General features: G+C 42.2%; 2 protein-coding genes across 4 annotated transcripts in view; both read left to right on the forward strand.

The window, feature by feature from the left end:
* The window catches only part of ptprz1b (protein tyrosine phosphatase receptor type Z1b), a 100,990-nt gene that overhangs the window by 81,628 nt on the left and 3,612 nt on the right, over positions 1-15,750 (forward strand). For 2 of the 3 annotated variants that reach the window (XM_085769822.1, XM_085769823.1), the window contains exons 15-25: positions 4,459-4,603; positions 4,701-4,792; positions 5,556-5,641; positions 7,977-7,997; positions 10,163-10,259; positions 10,334-10,416; positions 11,243-11,377; positions 12,459-12,590; positions 12,729-12,886; positions 13,000-13,135; positions 15,284-15,430. In XM_085769822.1, the coding sequence (XP_085625948.1) occupies positions 4,459-4,603; positions 4,701-4,792; positions 5,556-5,641; positions 7,977-7,997; positions 10,163-10,259; positions 10,334-10,416; positions 11,243-11,377; positions 12,459-12,590; positions 12,729-12,886; positions 13,000-13,135; positions 15,284-15,430 (1,232 nt within the window). The remainder of the gene's footprint in view (positions 1-4,458; positions 4,604-4,700; positions 4,793-5,555; positions 5,642-7,976; positions 7,998-10,162; positions 10,260-10,333; positions 10,417-11,242; positions 11,378-12,458; positions 12,591-12,728; positions 12,887-12,999; positions 13,136-15,283; positions 15,431-15,750) is intronic. The other variant, XM_085769824.1, reaches the window with a different exon arrangement.
* LOC146962829 (uncharacterized) lies at positions 1,251-2,480 on the forward strand. Its single transcript, XM_085769906.1, has one exon. It carries the CDS (start codon positions 1,251-1,253, stop codon positions 2,478-2,480), a length of 1,230 nt encoding a protein of 409 aa, XP_085626032.1.

Consider the following 15,750-nt stretch of genomic DNA (forward strand, 5'->3'; position numbering starts at 1 on the left):
TCAGATGTAATTATATTTAAAAAAAACTTTGAACTTGTGTGAATGAAGGACGACACAACCACAGAATGATGCACACACATGGTGGAGAGCTGGATGATTGCCTTTCTCCTCTAATGACCCGTCGCTGCTCGACTAATCACTGCTGTCCTCTGTGATCACAGTGGCATTCTGTGTAGTGGCATGATGTTGATAATGGTGTTGGTGGTGGTGGTGGTGGCAGCTGATGGTGTTGATGACGGTGGTTGAAAAGATTAAGGCCGGTCTTGATGGTGATTGGAGTGATTATCAGCAGCTTCCTCGCTCTCTGAACTGACTCACAGCTTCTCTCAGATCTGTCAGCACTTCACCGCTCCACATGAGCTCACATTTCTCTGGGTTTTGTTGAAACCACTCGAATCCACTCAAGCTCGACGATGAGCATCTACTTGTGGGACTCATCATCTTTCCTCATTCCAGGTCTGTGGCTGAAGGGTGCCCTCTGGTGGTGGGTTTCTCTCCCTTGTTTTTAAAGGAATATTTCAACATTTTGGCAAATTGGCCTGGTTCATTACCTTTAATTGTTGGTGCAAGCTGTTTTTAGATCGGCGGGGCACGTGAGCTGCACGGCATTTCCACGTTTCCCTCATCAAACTGAATACACAATCCAACAACTCCAAAACGCTGTGGTGGACAAGTTGTGACCTGCACATTCACCACGCTATGAAATAATAATGTATGATGATGTAACATTACGACACATGAAGCAAATACTCAAAATTACTTGCGCTCCACCCAGCAGCCGTGTCTAGAATGTAGTTCCGGCTGCACCACAGCGTTTTGGCGTTGTTGGATTGTGTATTTAGTTTGATGAGGGAAACATGGAAATACCGTGCAGCTCACGTCTCTGCCCCTCCGATCTAAAAACAGCTTGCACCGACAATTAAAGGTAACAAACCTACTTGTAAGACTATAGGGATTATGGCAATAGTCCAGTTTGCCAAAATGTTGAAATATAGCTTTAAAGAATGCTGGATTAACAATAACTTGTAGTTCTTGGCTCTTGTTCTCTGCACATTGTGGATGAGAAACTCCATCTCTGCTGCTTCTTTCTGAATTCCACGGCTTCAGTCAAATTGTATCTAGGAATTCAGTTCTGATCTTTCCTGGCCTGCAAAACACATTACAGGATGAGGATGCATTTCAATGCCATGGTGTCATGAAGAAGATTTTTTTTCAGTTTGACTCTTATTGCAGAGAACGCACCTGTGACCATGTCTGAGGACTCAGCCGGTAGTGAAGCTCCCGGTGGAGTGGCTGTCCACCCTGCAGACCCTGTGGGCTTTGTCCCACTAGGAGATGTATTCAGTTCACCGCCTCCGTCGGTCAACCCCTCTCCTGCTCTTTCTGAGGAAAGGAGGAGGAGTATGAACTTGAAAGATCATGAAAGATCCTCTGAGGAGCACTCAACTGAACACTCGCAGGTTTCTGCCACTTTTCAACATTATGCAAGTGCTGCGTTTAGGGTCACCAGATCATCAAAAACAAGCTCCGTTGATGAGGAGGTCAAGACCGCTAGAAGTAAAGACCACAACCCCAGCTCCGTCACATCTGTCTTTGACTCTAAAGGGTTGGAGGGCAGTGGTTCAGGCTCCGGCCTTGAGAGTATCAGGCTGAATCAGGACGATGATGAGGTTTCTACACTCTGGACCGACCTTTCTACTCTCTCAAGCTTCACTGTGAGCTTTGAGGTGGATGATACCGAGGAAAACAGTGGATTAAGTCCAGACAACAGTGGATTAAGTCCAGACAAGATGAGCACTGAAACAGATAACACCGTAGCAAGAAGTGAGAGAAAGAGGGAGAGAAGTCATGAGGAAGGAGGAAAAGGAAAGAGTGTGAATGAGGGAGTGAGGAAAGTGGATGAAGAAACAGATGGGAGTGAACGACAGTTTAAAGACACAGCAGGCTGTGAGACACTGAAGGAAGAACAGAGAGGGACTGTGGAGCCTGAAACTGGCAGTGGGACTGACGCCGAGTTCAGTTTGACAGCATTTGGCTGGACAGAGGACGGCAGCGGTTCTGGGGACAGGGGCGGAGACACAGGTGACACAAGGACAGACGACAACAGAGGAGTTTTATTTGGAAGGAAAGACGTCGTGCAGCCTGAAGCGGAGTTCACACAGTCTGACAGCAGCGGAGAGAACAGCGGCGACAGCGACGGCCACGACGAGGAGGACCAAACAACAGGTCCTGACAGTCCCGTTGTCGAGGGTAACGCCACTCTCAGCTGGGAGGGAGACGGTGGGGGTAGAAGAAATGCGAGCGAGGAACTGGTAGAAGGAGAAGCTGGAGAGGAGAGTGATGCAGGTGGGAGGAGTGTAGGCAGGCTGTTGGTTGACACTGAGAGGAGTCTGATCCCTCCGCTCACTCCGACACACGCCGACATGGGCCAGCCAGCAGAAGGTAAATGTTACACATGGTCCATCTGTGATGACGTGTGATGTGGCAGTTCAGATTTCCTTCTCACACACATGAGCTCACAGGCTAAACAACAGTCGCTAATCACTGGGATGTTATTGCTGGTGGGAAAGACAAAATGAACACAATGTGTGATGTAAAAGCTGTCCCCTGTAGTGATGAACCAGTACAGAATGATCAGCTGACTCTCTTTAGCATCTTTTTGAAACTTTCTTTTTATTTAAGTTTTCAGTTATTTTTTAAATAAAAAAATAAGTGCAAATAAGTGCTAAGGTGCAAAAATTTCCAGAAAAAGTTAAGGGCCCCCTTGAATCCTCTCAAGGACCCCTTGGGGTACCAGGACCCTCACTCTCACTTTGAAAACCACTGCATTAAAGAATATGAAGTCCACCTTTCCCAGTACTTTGTAGACTGTTCAGCCCGTAGTCTTAGCGAGAAGTTCAGTTTTTCCATGCATTGTATTTCGTTAACAATGGTGATCCAGTCATTCCTTGATGGCAAATTTGTCTGCAGCCATTTCCATGTAATGACCTTTTTGCTCGCAGCCAAGAGCGCTTTATAAAGATAGTTGTCCTGGCCTTAAGTCCAGCAGGGTTCTTACCCAAATACAGTGTAGTCAAAGAAAAATCTACTTTTAAACCAAAGATTGACTGAACTTCAACAGCTAGTTCTTGCCAATATGGTTTAATAAGGGGTCAAGCCCAGAATATATGGAAGTGGTCTGCCATTGTCTGTCCACATTGTCTCCAGCATTTATCCTGTCCCTGGAAACCCTTCTGTGTCACAAAAAATCTTATTATGTTCTTCCAGCAGAATTCTCGCCAGGCTCTGGAGTTGGTGGTCTTAGTTTGACCCGATCGTTTTAGCATCTTGAGCTCATTGTTTAGGTTTTACAGACCACAGCTTTAGCCTTTGTACCAAACAACAGACAGTGAGCAGCGAGCTGCTGACACTCAGTGGAGCATTTAGTAAAGGCACAGGTGTTTCTCTCAGGAGGAGGTAGAGGCCTGACAAACATACGTACATATTGCATAATTACTGATTTATATCAAGTTAAAGTCACAGTGTTGTTAAACATCTTGTATAGTACAGAGGCAGATGTCCATGTGTCTAGCACAGTGTTGTTCAACAGTGGGGTTGGGACCCCATGTGGGGTCGCCTGAAATATCTAATTGAAAAAAAAAACCTAATAATTTTTTTTTTTACTAATTTTTGATTAAAAACACCACCCAAAATATTAAACAACTGTATTCTATACTTTCACTTTCTCAAATATAAATTGAGTTCAAATAAAATGCAGCATATAAAAATATATAAGCTGGCGCATCTTGATTGACAGCCGTGATCACGTGACTGCACATGATCACAGGGTCGCCAGAAATTAGTTGATGTCAAAATGGGATCATGAGCCAAAAAAAGTTGGGAACCACTGGTCTAGCAGGTCTAGCTCCAATATTAATATAGTTCAAGCATCAAGCCCCGCCCATCTGGGCCCACCACCTGTTGGACCTGCTGTTACTAGAAACAACAGGTTCAAAGAGAAGCCTGAGATAAAAAATTTTTTTTTAAAACTACATGGTTTGGTTATTATGTTCTTAGGGATCAGCACTTCAAATAAAACACACCTGGCTCAGTTTAAATCCTTTTAAATCTTTACACTAGTTTTTCTAGTCCATTAGTGCTGTCCTTTGAAATGAAAGCCCTGTAGACTGGACATGCTGCTTTTAGCAGATATAGCTACAATTGCTACAAATAAGTCCATGAAACAAATGCATAGATTTTACATGTGTTGATAATTTTAGGGAAGATGGAGCAAAGCTAAATCACAGCTGTGTTCAGAAATGTATTTAAAATGTTTGGAGTAGTTATTCTTATGTTCTAATGTGTATAAAGTGCCTTTTAACCACTGTTTTAAATGTGCTCCTCTGTCTGTCCCCCTGTTCTCTCTTCCTCTCACCCCTCTCACCCCTCCCACCCTGGTCTCCCTCCTCCCACTCCCAGAGGGCAGCAACAGCAGCCACGAGTCGCGGGTCAGCCTGGTGGGAGGACTGGAGAGGGAGAAGAGGACGGTGGTTCCTCTGGCCGTCGTCTCCACCCTCACCATCCTCTGTCTGTTGGTGCTGGTGGGCATACTCATCTACTGGAGGTGCGCACACACACACGCTCACACAAATGTGTATATCTGTTTTCATCTATCAGTGTTACTTCTGTATTTAGTTTAGATTCTGATCTGTTTGTCACAGAAACTGTTTCCAGGCGGCAAATTTCTACCCAGATGACACAGCATCACCTAAAGTCATATCTGCTCCATCCACACCCCTGCTGCTGGCCACAGGTAACACACACACACACACACACACACACACACACACTTTAACCCTCCTCTTGACCCGTTTTTAGGGTTTTAATTAGGACTGACCCAAAAAATTCGAAGCTTTGAAGCTTTGTTCGTTGCCATGGTAATCGATCATTAAGTCCGTGATCGATTGGTTTCTTTTTCTTCCGTTTCTCCTTTTTGACACCGGTTCTCATCGGCATTTGTTACATTAAAATGAGTAGGCTACTTGGCATCCTGGAAACCTGCCTGATTTCGGAGATATGCAGTGTTTGTTTGCCATTACTTTCATTATTTCCACTACGTCAGACGTAACGGTTGTCATCGCCGCCCCCCCAAGCTGATTTAAGACTCATTTCATTTATTTTTTTTATTTGTAATGGGACTCTGCATATTCATGAACATACAATATGTAAATATGCCAGATTTAGCTCTAAAGCTAATTTCCATCTGCAGTCCCACAGTTCACACTAAAACAACATTAGACAAGGACAAGAACAAAGCACAACATGGTACAAATACCATATATCATAATATATACAATATACTCTGGTCACAACCGACCCTAACACCAGAGATGGTAGTAGAAAGCTGACAAGAGGAAGGTTACATTGAAGTCAAGGGGTATACTGGACGAAATTTAAGATACGGGTCAAAACCGACCCTAACACTAGAGATGGTAGCAGAAAGCTAACACAAGACGAAGGTTAAGTGACCATAGTGATATCAAACAGCCTGAATGTTATGTACCTTTGTGTTGCAGACGGCCACGAGCCGCTGACGGTGAAGCAGTTTGTGAAGCACGTCATGGAGCTCCACACCACCAACACCTTCTTCAAGGAGTTTGAGGTACAGAGAACGTTCATGATGAGAGAGACTAAGTGTTTGAGTTCAGTAAAGTGTCTGTGGAGGGGAAACAACCACAAGAAGCAGTTAGTAGACTGGACCTCATCTGTCACAGCCCCTTAATGCTCCTCCATATTTCTATTAACACCATGCTCTGCTGGAACATCATTTAGTCCAGTGTTGATGTGTAAATCCCATGTACAACATGTTACACAGCAGTGTAGAGGAGTGTGTGGTACTAACCGTGGTTCTCACTACAGACAGACATACACACACATCTGCACAGTCTGAGGAAAAAAAACTGTCACAGGTTTTCAGGCTGAAGTTTCATCTCTGCCTGTGTTGATGTTAAACAAGATGTTAGCAACAAGACCTGGGCCATATTTTCCCATCATCACAATGCGTATGTTAATAATGTCAGTTGTGTAGAGTTTGCTGCAGAGTCCAACCCTCATTTCACCACGTTACTGTACATTGTATCCTGGTATGTGACTAATAAACCTGAACCACTGAGTGGCAGCATCCCTTACACCTGAAACTGGAAATATAATATGTGATTATGTGTTGTAAAAAACACTTGAAACTAAATTGAGTTGTGTAGCACACTTTTAACGTGCTGAACAGAAACCAAACGAGCATGAAAACAGAAGTAAAAAGCATCTTAAGAAAACAGTATAAAAACACAGATTATAAACCAGATTGTATCTCATTTAAAGAGGAACTATGCAGGATTTTTACCTTAAAGCAGAAGTAAGTGATATATTTGTGTTAATATAAGTCTTAAATAGTTATATCCTCCGACAGCAATCACTTACATAGAGTGTTTGGACTGAAACACGGGTCTGTCAGTCACTCTGCTCTGCTCTGAGCCGAGGAGAAAACATTTATCGTATCCTACAGTTTTTATCCAATGAGGAGAGAGAACGGCATGCAGGGCTGTGTGTGCAGCCAAGGGACGCCGTGAATGTGGCGACGTAGGGACGAGGACTGTTATGGTGCGTTCAAGGAAACTCGTATTTTTCCGACCGTGAAGTGGTACCAGTTCGATCTGGTACGAGTTCACCGGTCGGAAGTTACGAGTGGCCGTTATAGTGACTTTCACCGGTAAAACAGGTCGGAAAAACACGAGTGGGTTGCCTGAAAAGCTACAAAGTCGTAAGTTGTGACTTGAAGCTGTAATTTACGATTTCAAAAGCCTGCCTGGAACGCAGCATTAGCGAAAACGACCGGACCACTTACTTCTGCTTTAACTCTGCTACATTTTTTTCAGTAATTGGGCTGGTTAAATAAATGACTTGTAACTTGTTCCAGGGAGAATGGAGGCTCTCTGCCTTCCACCTAGTGTCTTTTGGCTGAAAACCAACCAGATCAGAGCCTCCGACCCGGTGTCCTAGCTCTCGTCTCTGTGGCACCACAACACAAATGCGCCTTGTAAACTTGTAATCTCTCGTTTATGACAGATTAAACTACACAAATATACATGTCGTAACATCGTATATGATATAACATTATATACAGATTGATTTCTCGCCGGCTTCGTTGTAAACAAATGCACATGGCCAGGAGGAGGGTTAGCAAAACAGAGGAAAAGCGGCCAGACTTGCATAGTTCCTCTTTAAATACAAGATTAAAAGATAGATGGACTGGAGACAGAGTAGTTTTTAACATCTTTAAAGACAGTTATGATTTGGTTGCTGTGTATTTATTGATTAAAAAAAAAGAACATCTGAATCATGAAACACAACAATATAATATCACCAAAACAACTGAAACACTTTTTTGTTCATTATAATTTTTCAATACACAAAAATATCATAATAGTCTCAAAGCCTAATAGAAATGTCTAATGAGCAGAGTTGATAGTGAATGTACTGTAGATGGCCTGCTGGAGAGGAGCACCTCTGTTTCCAAGCATGAACCTCCTGAGTAACACACACACAGGATTAATTGTATTTGCCAATGTACTTGTGCGTTCTTCTGTATTTTTTTCTTCATCTTAATGAAAAATGAAGACACACTGAAGCATCATGGGTAGTGTTTGGTATTTGCACAATCAAAATGATGCTTTAATATTTCCCAGTGTAGAATGATAAGGCCACGGATTCGGTGGGACAGTCAGTGTGTTTCCCACTCAGCTCCACCTCTCTGTGTGTATCTGAACCCCATATACCTGTACCTGCACTGACTCCTTGTCTGTCTGTCTGTCTGTCTGTCTGTCTGTCTGTGTGTGTGTGTGTGTGTGTGTGTGTGTGTCCGTCTGTCATTTGTCCCCTCTCCCTCCTCTCACCACCTCCACCACCATCGTCGTGCTTTCTGCATCCTCACCACCCTCCATTAGATTGTCAAAGAATCCTACGAGGTAAGACACCTACAGTATCACCCCTGTTCACCTGCACGGGTGCTCTTTTCTTTTTTTTTCTGGGAAACTAAAATTTAGTTTGAAATGAAATCGTCCATATTTGACCCTGTGTTGACCCTGTGTTGTCCTTTTGTTAACTGAGTTGTGTGTTTTCCGGGTGTGATGTTAAATATAAAGCTAAAATGGTGTCATGGAGCCTTCAAACTGACTCTTTACATATTTTATTAAACCAAAGGTCTATTATAATATCATGTAGCATCAGTCTCTTGTGCTGTTATTCATGTTTCTGTCACAGAAGTCTTGTTTTTTTTATTTTATTCCATACAAAACTCATCTTCTGGGAGATAATGTAGCTGATCATCTCTGCCACTAGATGTCACTGGACCACAAGCAGTTCAGACCAAAGTAAACGCTTCAACAGCCTCAGTACAGGATCTCCAGGGCCTAGTTGTTCAAAAGGTGTCATCTTTTTTTTTTTTGCTATCCAGGATCACGCAATCTGTCTTATTTTTATCCCAGTTGTTCAAAGCAAAATTGGATTCTTAAACTTTTCAAGATTACCAAATCCGGATAATGAGTGCTCTAAATGTGACTGTGTATCACACTGAAGGCTGATAGTAGACTTGTAGTCAAGACCGCCTAAACCGAGACCAAGACACTACCAAGACCAGAGAGTATCAAGACCAGGGCAAGACCAAGACCAAGACAGACCATAATACTGGGTTCAGCTGCTTAGCGTAAATATGAGATTGTATTATTTAAACTACAGGCACAACAATACAGAGACAGTGCACGTCTTGTGTGTGAACTCACTATAAATGTTTTCATCAGTTGGCTGAGATAAAATATGTGTGGCAATTGCATGACCGCTATTTCTACACTATTAGAGGATTGAGTCTTGAGTGCTGTTAAGGACTGACATGACTATTAACTAGTCCCAAAGTCATCTAACAAAATAACAAGCCTCCCAACAACAGGTAGAACAGCAGCATGGGCTCACTCAGAGTGGATTTATGAAAATGTGGTGTATGTATTGTTTTCTTTTATTTTCTGTGCTCTTTGTTGTTTCTTCAATGTTTTTTAAACAGACAGATCCCATCTAGTCTGGCTATTTAAATAAATAAAAAAGCAGTAGATTAGTCAAATACATTATGAATATTTACCCAAACTTCAAAATTCAAGTATCCAGTATTCAATCCAGTACTTGGGGAAAAGTTGTTTGTTGAGTGATCAAAAGTTAACATTATTGACTCCTCACTGTTATGGTTTAAAAATCAGGTGCAAAATATAAATCAATATATGTATATGTACTACATTATAAATATTGTTTGAATTTAATTTAAATCACATTTTGTTCCTGAAATCCACCTTAAATCCACCAAACTGTTGGGATCAGAATAATCCTGATTATTTGGATCAAAGTTATCCCGATCCGACTAAAAAGTTTTGAACAACACAACCTGAGAGTTTGATCCAGATTAAAACCAAGACTGGATTATATGATCTAATCCGATCTCAGAATCTGTTTTTAGTTTTGAACAATCCATTTTCAAGATGCTATCCAATCCATTACCCAAAATCCAATCAGATTACCTGTGAACAACTGGGCCCAGGCTCCTTAGAGTCAGAAAGAAAACACAACTAGAGGCACATCTGAGCAAAGCGAGCCTGTAAACATGAGAGGCTGCAGGAAGCAACACAGACACAGCCGTTAGCCCATTAGCCCTCCATTTGACCTAAACACTGTAAACCACACTGTATTATCTCATCTGTGGGCGGAGCCTGTGTTTATATAGGAAGTGGAGGGCAGATTGTTTAACAGGAGGAACCATAGTGGAGGGAATCACATGCACTAGACTGGAGGGTCAATTACACAGAGGGGGTGTTATTTTGTTGTCTGCTCAAGATGCCATTTCTCATTATATATTTACATAGAAAATCTCATTTACAGTTCACATGACAGCTTCATTTAGTGCTTCACCAGTGTATTATAATGTTATATACAGCTGTTCACCTCTAAAAGAAAGTTTGAGCAGTAAAACACTCCCATCCAGATGAAAAACGTTCACTTAACTGGCTGCAAGTTGCTTGTTGTGCTCATTAGGCTCTGTACCTGTAATCAGCATGTCGTACTGTGTGTTGTGTTGTGTTGCGTTGTGTTTCAGGAGGTCCAGACTTGCACAGTGGACATGGGTATCACGGCTGACATCTCCAATCACCCCGACAACAAAAGCAAGAACCGATACATCAACATCCTGGCCTGTATGTGTCTGCTGCTCACTGACACCTTACTGTAGAACAGAGCGCTGAGGCTGACCTGTGTTTGTGTCTCCCAGACGACCACAGCAGAGTGAAGCTGTCCAACAGCCTGGACAGAGACGGCAGATGTGGCGACTACATCAACGCCAACTTTGTTGACGTGAGTCCATGTTTGTCAGACTGTGTGTGTTCACTCATGTCCAGTGTAGTTGAACTACAGAGCTTAACTACAATTTGCTGTAACTTGCTGGTAGTTAAACTATATTCATATTTTGTGCTGCATCAAGTATTTCAACTACTTTTTGGGTCAATTCACAAACTACTTTTGGCAAATAACATAAATATTTTTTATACAAAAAGATGTATATAATATACATTTTATTTTACCATTATTGTGTTCCAGAAGTCTCTTTGAACAAAAGCATGAATCATGTCATGACATGCCAAGCCAACGCTGCCTCTGATTGGCTGGCCCTGGCGTTCCTGTCATGGTTTTAAACAACACAGAGATCTAGAATATGTCGACCTCTATGTATTTTTTATTACAGCTTTTGTTGACTGATTTACATTTCTGATTTACAAGTGGGTATTGTGGTAGGATTTTCATTTTCTCTTTACATTACCCAACATGTCTATGGTCAACCTACAGTATGTTGACCCAAAATGTCACTGTGAGTTGAGAGGCATATTTCTGCTGGCATGTGAATGTTTTGTAGACCATTATATTTAGTTTCATATACACCACATGTTGATTTAACACTGAGTTAAATGAGTAGAATGAGTGGAAGTAGTTGCTAAGGCTACTTTTTGTAGCTGTAGTTTTAACAAACTACATTTCTCCAGGGGTAGAAATGTAGTTTGTTCAAACTACTGCCAGGCTCAACTACGTGTAGTTTTACAAGCTTCGCTGGCAAAGTAGCTTCCCCAACACTGCTGATGTCAGTGTGTCCAGAGTTCGGTGGGTTCAGCTGCTGTTTCCTCCACAGGGCTACGAGCGGACCAGGGCCTACGTCGCTGCTCAGGGCCCTCTGAGAGCGGGCAGGGAGGACTTCTGGAGGATGATCTGGCAGCAGAACGTGGGAGTTATCATCATGATCACCAACCTCAAAGAGAAAGGACGGGTAGGAGGGCCCTCCGAGACACTCTGATACCACCCACACCTACAACTGACAGTCTGTCTTCTGTCAGTGATGAACTGTCTTAATCTCGCTGTTTTTAGTTTGGAAATGCATTTATCAAGATTCTCATATCAGTTCCATTTTGTTTAATATTTATTGATTTTTTCTTTTTACAATTAAAGATGCATGTCTAATATGGAGGCAGAGAACTAAAGGGTTTGCATCAGGTGTGAAGACAGGTCAGGGAGGAGTGGAACCACATCATGTAATAACACCACATGTTGTGATAAGTTGTTACATATTGCACCAAATTATTACATTTTCTTCATAAAAAAATACAACACCCGCATTGTGTAATCATTTTGGTTCATTATGTAACAACTTATTACAAAATGCGGCAAAGTTTTATTACACATTGCGTTCAAGAATTTTATTACAAAATGTAGCAGATTATTACAAATGTGTTGTTACATCATGAGGTGAAAATGTATTACAAGATTACATAATGCGGCGTTATGGTTTCCTGTCAATCATTCCCTGTAACGGTGTCAAATGTCACATATTCCTACTTCACACCCCTTCAGGAGACCAGCAGCAGGTCTGAGTCCCTTCATGTCAATGGAAGAAGAGAACCTGATAGCAGATTATGAATCTTTTGCCCCCAAAGTTACTAAAATATACATAGGATCCGATTTCACAAACTTCAGATCTCCTGAACAGGAGAATTTCTCACCAACAGATCAGGAGAAAATAATCTTTATTTAAGACCTGTCTCTTTTGGTCCTGGTCTGGCTTCACAGCTGCAGCAGGGCCATCACTTTCCAACTGCAGGCTACTGTGCTTTTGACCAGAATTCTACATGTTAGGGTGAGGTGAATGCTATCTTGAATAAATAATGAACAGGGAGCATCAGTGTGGGAAACCATTGTTGTAGACTGAAGTGAATCACAGCAGCCTGCCTACAGTTTCAGCATCCAGCAGGACGGAGGGAGTCTCTTTATTTGACCTCTCTTTCCTGATGTGAACCTGACACCCTGAAATCACATGACATGTTTCACTCTTTATCACTCTATCTCCTCTCCAGACGAAGTGTGACCAGTACTGGCCGGAGGAGAACCAGGAGGACTACGGTCCGTACCAGGTGACCCTGAAGAGCTGCAAAAGCCTGGCTTACTACACCCTGAGGGCTTTCACTGTCAGAGACACCACCAACAAGGTACATGGCACACACAACGCACACATACATACACACACACGCGCATGCATACTGCAGCGACAGAATGAGTCTAAGGTTCAGTTGAATTCAGTCAAAACTTTAGCATTATGGGTAATTGTGTCCTCTCTGGTTATTCAGGTGTCACACAAGAGAGCTGAACACACTGTCCTTCATTACCACTACACCCAGTGGCCAGACATGGGCGTCCCAGAATACACTCTGCCTGTGCTGTCCTTCATCAGAGCGTCGTCCAGGGCGCGGACGCAGGAGATGGGACCTGTCCTGGTCCACTGCAGGTGAAGACAGACTCCATGTGAGACAGACAGGCCATGTACAGTACAGGCTGCACTGTGTGTGTCTGATATGACAGGTATGTGTGTGTGTGTTGTGTGTGTTGTGTATCTCACAGTGCCGGTGTAGGGAGGACGGGGACCTACATAGTGATCGACAGCATGCTGCAGCAGATCCAGGATCAGGGGACGGTCAATGTTCTTGGTTTCCTGAAACATGTCCGGACCCAGAGGAACTTCCTGGTTCAGACAGAGGTAACACACACACACATTCAGTGTCACACATAGGGTTGCAAAATTCCAGGGATTTTCAAAGTTGGAAACTTTCCATGGGAATTAACGGGAGTATATGAGAATTAAAGGGAATATATGGGAATCAACTGGAATAAATCCGAAATTTACAAAATTGAAGGTTGGCCCTTAACAGGGAACTTAAATATAGTTGGGGAAAATATATTATAGCATTATCTTGGCTAAAACAACCAGATTGAATGCAAGAACACCTGGATATCTATGCTATTCCTCAATCACATGCACACAGCACACTGCTACTGCAGGGCATATTTTACTCAACATTCATGTTTTTGTTGTTCAGTGAAAGAATTGATTGTTCATACAAGAATTAAAACCTGATAAAAATTCTACTCACAAATAAATCTGTTGAAATGTCATGTTTTTTAATTGTATTATTTTGCATGGATGTGTACGAAGGAGTATTAGGGCCAGCCAAAAAAAAAAAAAAAACAGCCACAAAAAAAAAAAAATCCGGCACAAGAAAAAAAAAAAAGTCAGGCAAAAAAAAAAAAAATCCGGCACAAGAAAAAAAAAAGTCAGGCAAAAAAAAAAAAATCCGGCACAAGAAAAAAAAAAAATCCAGCACAAGAAAAAAAAAAAAAAGCCAGGCAAAAAAAAAAAAAAACTGCAGAGGCTTGACCATGTAGCCTACCACAACAAAGCGACTGTCGGCTCAATGACAGCAGCAGAGTGACAGACAGGCTGCCAAACTCTGCAGCGCCATAAAAGTGAACAATAAAGCCGATTAACTTTGACTCAATGCCGGAGTATGACAATGAAAACACGAATCTCTTCCGTGTCCAACCCCTGCTGCTAACGTACAGCAATCTGCAATGCATGCTCTTCATTGCTGCCCCCATATCTATGGCTTGCCCCCCCCCCCAAAACAAACACACACACACAATCATTTATAAGTTACATAGAGACGTTATATGAGCTAACGTTTAGCATGACTAAACGTGACTGGAGACACCTCCGTGACTAGACCACCACGATCCAGGTCTCTGCCTCCTCCTGTAGTATTTACAAATACAAATACTATACAGGATACCTCCTCTCCTCCTCTCCTGTAGTATTTGTAGTATTTACAAATACTACTACAAGAGCCTGTCTGTCACTCTGCTGCTTTTTTTTTTGCCTGGCTTTTTTTTTTCTTGTGCCGGTTTTTTTTTTTTTTTTTTTTTGCCTTACTTTTTTTTTTTTTTTCTTGTGCTGGATTTTTTTTTTTTTTGCCTGACTTTTTTTTTTTTCTTGTGCCAGATTTTTTTTTGGCTGTTTTTTTTTTGGCTGACCCTAATACTCCTTCGTATGGATGTCTGCTTATGACTAAACAAAATATTAACGTTTATGTTTGGATATGATACAGTTTGTTTAAATTACCCCCAATTTCCAGTTTATTCCCAAAAAATTCCCATAATTCCCATGGAAAGTTTCCAATTTGGAATATTTCCAAAACTCCCCAGTTTAAAGCAGAAGTAAGCGATATATTTGTGTTAATATAAGTCTTAAATAGTTATATATTCCGACAGCAATCACTTACATAGAGTGTTTGGACCGAAACACGGGTCTGTCAGTCACTCTGTTCTGCTCTGAGCCGAGGAGAAAACTTTTCTCGTATCCTACAATTTTTATGCAATGAGGAGAGAGAACGGCATGCAGGGCTGTGTGTGCAGCCAAGGGATGCGCGTGAAGCGGTGACGTAGGGACAAGGACTGTTATGGTGCGTTCAAGGCAACTCGTAACTCGTGTTTTTCCGACCTGTGAAGTCGTACCAGTTCGATCTGGTATGAGTTCACGGGTCGGAAGTTACGAGTGGCCGTTATAGTGCACTTTCACGGGTAAAACAGGTCGGAAAAACACGAGTGGGTTGCCTGGAACGCTACAAAGTCGTAAGTTGTGACTTGAAGCTGTAATTTACGGTTTCAAAAGCCTGCCTGGAACGCAGCATTACCCAAAACGACCGGATCGCTTACTTCTGCTTTAACTTCCCATGGAAAGTTTCTAGAAATGTACCGGAAATTTACTGGAAATTTTCCGCCCCTTTGCAACCCTATAGTCACACATTAGCTCTATACATTAACACACTATCTCTCTCTCTCTCTCCTGTAGGAGCAGTATGTCTTCATCCATGACGCCCTGGTGGAGGCCATCCTGAGCCGGGACACCTCAGTGACCTCTGACCTCCTGCACACCTACGTGTCTGACCTCCTGACCCCCGGAGCGTCAGGCAGGACACGCATGGACAAACAGTTCAAGGTAAACAGCTTTTTTCTTTTGCCCACATCATGTAGACCGTAATAATCAAAGCACTAACCATCTTTCCATCCACACACGTTTTTATCCACGTTCACCAATATCAAATTAAAAATGCCTTATGGAAACAGGAAAATTTGATTAAACATCATGAATATCGATAAAAAAGTTAATACGGTCGATCTCATCAGATTTTCTCTTGATCAATACAAAGTTTATGTGACAAATGCTGATCGCAGAACAGCACATGACGTCATTACGCACAGCTTATTATTCGATTTAAAGGTCTCAGATGGAAATGCACTTGAACCGGCTTTATTCAC

Source organism: Trachurus japonicus, chromosome 23 (assembly GCF_045865225.1).
Source record: "Trachurus japonicus isolate A0001 chromosome 23, Traja_1.0".
Classification (NCBI taxonomy): domain Eukaryota; kingdom Metazoa; phylum Chordata; class Actinopteri; order Carangiformes; family Carangidae; genus Trachurus; species Trachurus japonicus.

Bases quoted from the DNA above. Each gene is read 5' to 3' on its own strand.
- LOC146962829 (XM_085769906.1), top strand. From the start codon at position 1,251: ATGTCTGAGGACTCAGCCGGTAGTGAAGCTCCCGGTGGAGTGGCTGTC.